The sequence below is a fragment of the Populus euphratica genome, unplaced genomic scaffold (assembly GCF_000495115.2).
Source record: "Populus euphratica unplaced genomic scaffold, PopEup_1.0 scaffold2990.1, whole genome shotgun sequence".
Classification (NCBI taxonomy): domain Eukaryota; kingdom Viridiplantae; phylum Streptophyta; class Magnoliopsida; order Malpighiales; family Salicaceae; genus Populus; species Populus euphratica.
In genome coordinates, this window is record NW_011502812.1 from 1 (window position 1) to 4390 (window position 4390).

The 4390-nt window shown below is 36.8% G+C and overlaps 1 protein-coding gene across 1 annotated transcript; it reads left to right on the top strand.

The window, feature by feature from the left end:
* Nucleotides 1-94: 94 nt before the first annotated feature.
* Nucleotides 95-1338, top strand: LOC105119472 (uncharacterized). The gene is made up of 3 exons (XM_011017614.1): nt 95-302; nt 453-1154; nt 1304-1338. Exons 1-3 carry the CDS (start codon nt 95-97, stop codon nt 1336-1338), a joined length of 945 nt encoding a protein of 314 aa, XP_011015916.1.
* Nucleotides 1339-4390: the final 3052 nt, after the last annotated feature.

The following is a 4390-nucleotide window of genomic DNA, read 5'->3' on the forward strand; positions in this document are numbered from 1 at the left end:
ACAGTCATCCTATAGACTGAATGGAAGAAACTATCTAAAGTGGTCATAAATAGTAAAAACTTTTCTAAAAGGAAAGGGAAAGATTAATCATTTGATGGACAATCCTCCTAGTCCAGAAGATGAAGAAGACTCCATGATTATGTCATGGCTATGGAACTCTATTATGCTAGAAATTTGTGGGCCTTATATGTTTCTAGTTACAGCAAAAGACATATGGGATGCAGTGAGACAAACCTACTCTAAAGTGAAGGATGCTGCGTTAATCTATGAGATTAAGATGAAGCTTTCAATGACCAAACAAGGTAATATGATGGTTATTGAATATTACAATACTATGAAAAGTTTCTGGTTGGAATTGGACTATTATCAGGATTTTAAGATGCAGTGTAGTGATGATGCTGTGATTTTAAAGAATTATGTAGAAAGAGAAAGGATCTTTGAATTTCTTGCAGGACTCAACATAGAATTTGATCAAATGCGAGTCCAAATACTTGGAAAGGAATCCCTGCCCTCACTCAATGAGGTATTTTCAGTAATAAGAGCTGAAGAAGGAAGGAGAACTGTGATGCTTGAGGTCCTAAATACTGAAGGTTCTGCTATGATGATAACTAATAGAAAAAACCTAAGTGATGTTAGCAGAAACCAAAATGATGTCATGAATGGTGCAGAAGTGGTGAAGACTGAAGGGAGAAAATTCTTTAAGGATAATCAATTTTGTAACTATTGCAAGAAAACAGGTCATACAAAGGAGACCTGCTGGAAATTCCATGGAAAACTACCAAGGATGGGACGTAATGGAGGATACAAATGGAACCATTCAAGAGGACATGCACACTTAACAAATTCAGAAGAGGCAGCACATGATTTCAGCACCCTAGAGGTGAGAGGATTCAACAAAGAGGAGATTAAACGCCTAAGAACCTTACTCAACACAATGGAGAAACCATCTGGATCATGCTCTCTTGCTCAAAATAGTAAAATTCCAATTTCTCATGTCTTTAGTGCCTCAAACAAGAACCATTCCAGCATCTGGGTCATTGACTCAGGTGCAACAGACCATATGACTTATTCTACAGGTGCCTTCACATCATATCAACCCTGTCCTAGCAGTAAGAAAATCACAGTAGCTGATGGATCTCTAACCATAGTTGCAGGCAAGGGAACAATCCCTCTTAATCCTGTATTTACTCTTAAAAGAGTATTGCATGTTCCTAATCTTACTGCAAATCTGTTGTCTATCCGAAAACTAATTAAAGACATAAATTGTAGTGTAACTTTCTTCCTTGATCACTGCATATTTCAGGACCTAGCTACGAGGAGGACGATTGGGCAAGCTAGAGTCAAGGATGGGTTGTACATGCTTGGAGTGCAAGACAACAGTAGTAACTCCCCTTCTCTATCATTCATTTTAATTAATTCTAATAAAACTGATGTTTGGAATCATCATCGTCGTTTAGGACATCTATCATTTAAGACTCTTAGGAACATGTTTCCATCTTTATTTAAAAATCTTGATGTTGAATAATTTCATTGTGAAATCTGTGAATTTGCAAAGCACCATAGAGTGCCTTTTCCTCTAAGTGATTCAAGATCCGTGTCTCCATTTACTATAATTCACTCGGATATATGGGGTCCATATAACATTCCTAATATTTCAGGAGCAAAAGGTTTTGTAACATTTATTGATGATTGCACTCGAATGACTTGGGTTTACCTTCTTAAAAGAAAATCTGATGTGAGTCATATCCTTCCAAACTTTACAAACATGATAAGGAATCAATTTGGCGTTAGCATTAAGGGTTTTAGAACTGATAATGCTAAGGACTACTTTCATCAGATTTTATCATCATAATTTGAAAAAGAAGGGATTATTCATCAATCATCTTGTGTTAATACTCCCCAACAAAATGGGTTGGCAGAAAGAAAAAATAGACATCTCCTTGAGACTGCTCGAGCTCTACTTTTCCAGCGTCAAGTTCCAAAAAATTATTGGGGAGAAGCATTTTTAACCTCTACATATTTGATAAATCGAATACCTTCAAGAGTTATTGGTTTTAAAAGTCCTTTAAACTATTTGTCAGAATTCTTTCCAATGAATAACTTTTATTCTAAAATTCCCTCAAGGATCTTTGGGTGTGTCACCTATGTTCACATTCATAAAAATCAACGAGACAAACTTGATGCCAGAGCTCTAAAGTGTGTTTTCATAGGATATTTTATCACACAAAAAGGTTACAAATGCTATCATCCATCTTCAAAGAGATTTCTTGTGTCAAAGGATATAAGTTTCAATGAAAATCAGTCTTTCTTCCACAAATCTTCTCTTTAGGGGGAGGAAAACAACACAGAAGATAAGACTAACAATGACTTTGACATTTTTTCATTCTAAATCCCATCTAGGCAGCAATCATCTCCCATTTCACCATCCTGTGAGTCTCCAAATATTACTCTGCAGGGAGAAACTATTGCTGACAGACCTCTTCAGGTATATAGAAGAAGGATACAGCCTAATTTGACTCTCTTACTAGCCCAAGACTCCGAACCAGAGCAAGGTAACGAACTTTCTCATCCATCTCTACCTATTCCTGACCTTAATCAGCCAATTGCTATTAGAAAAGGAAGAAGAGAATGCACTAAGAATCCCTTATATCCTATAACTAATTTTATGTCATTTCAAAAGTTCTCACCATCACACAAATCCTTTCTCTAAAAAATAAACACCATACCTATTCCAAAAACCTTATATGAGGCTCTAAGAAATGAGAATTGGAAAACTGCCATGAGAGAAGAGATGAATGCACTAGAGAGGAATCAAACTTGGGAAATAGTTGAGTTACCAAAAGAGAAGAAAACAGTAGGGTGTAAGTGGGTTTATGCCCTGAAATATAAAGCTGATGGCAGCCTAGAAAGGTATAAAGTCAGGCTAGTTGCAAAAGGATTTACACAAACATTTGGGATAGACTATCAAGAGACATTTGCTCCAGTTGCTAAGATGAACACCATTCGAATTCTGTTTTCTTTATCTGCTAATCTTGGATGGTGTATGCAGCAATATGATGTTAAGAATGCCTTCTTACATGGAGAGTTGGAAGAAGAAGTTTATATGGATCCACCACCAGGATTCAGTCACTCCCTTCTTCCCAACCAGGTTTGCAGACTAAAGAAGGCACTCTATGGCTTAAAACAGTCTCCTAGAGCCTGGTTTGAAAGGTTCACCAAAGCCATGGTTTTTATGGGTATCGGCAAAGCCAAGGAGATCATACTTTGTTCATCAAACACTCCATTTCAGGGGGAGTTACTATTCTGATTGTTTATATTGATGACATTATAATAACAGGTGATGACTTTGTGGAAAGAGATAAGTTGAGAAAGAGACTTTCAACAGAATTTGAAATCAAGGAATTGGGGAAGTTGAAATACTTTATTGGCATAGAAGTGGCACATTCAGAAAAAGGGATTTTTATCTCTCAACAGAAGTATATTCTTGACCTTTTAAAGGAAACGAGAATGGTTGACTGCAGACCATGTGAAACACCTATTGATCTAAAGCACAGACTTGAGAATGATGAGGAAGGAGCTACAACTGACAAGGGTCAATACCAAAGGTTAGTTGGTAAATTGATCTACTTAGCTCACACTCGTCCAGACATTGCTTATGCCGTGAGTGTGGTGAGTCAATTTATGCACAACCCGAAAGATTCACATCTCCAGGCAGTGTATAGACTCCTCAGATACTTGAAGTCTACTCCTGGAAAAGGAATTTTGTATAAAAATCATGGGAATCTGAACCTTGAATGTTATACAGATGCAGACTATGCTGGTGTATTAACAGATAGAAGATCAACATCAGGATATTGTACTCTTCTAGGAGGAAATCTTGTGACATGGAGAAGCAAAAAACAAAGTGTTGTGTCAAGATCAAGTGCAGAAGCAAAATTCAGATTAATGGCCCTTGGAATTTGTGAGTTGCTATGGATGAAGATTATCATAGAAGATTTAAGAATCAAGTGGGATGAACCAATGAAGTTGTACTGTGATAATAAGTCTGTCATTGCAATAGCACACAATCCAGTACAACATGATAGAACTAAACATGTGGAGATAGACAGACATTTCATCAAAGAAAAGTTAGAGAGTGGATTGATATGCACTCCCTATGTGCCTACCAGGGAACAACTTGCTGATATACTTACTAAAGGTGTTCAGAATCCTATGTTCAAAAAAACCTTGGACAAGCTGGGAATGAAAGATTTCTTCCATCCAACTTGAGGGGGAGTGTTGAAGATTCTAAAGTAATTAAGGCAGATTTGAAGCTGATTTGTTGGGAGTAAAAACAGAAAGTCAGATATCCTTTCCTATAAATTAGAACCTAGCAATAATACCTATTTAT

Bases quoted from the DNA above. Each gene is read 5' to 3' on its own strand.
- LOC105119472 (XM_011017614.1), top strand. From the start codon at position 95: ATGGACAATCCTCCTAGTCCAGAAGATGAAGAAGACTCCATGATTATG. The intron at 303-452 runs GTAATATGATGG...AATTTCTTGCAG, and splicing joins GCTTTCAATGACCAAACAAG to GACTCAACATAGAATTTGAT. The intron at 1,155-1,303 runs GCAAGGGAACAA...TGCATATTTCAG, and splicing joins ATCTCTAACCATAGTTGCAG to GACCTAGCTACGAGGAGGAC.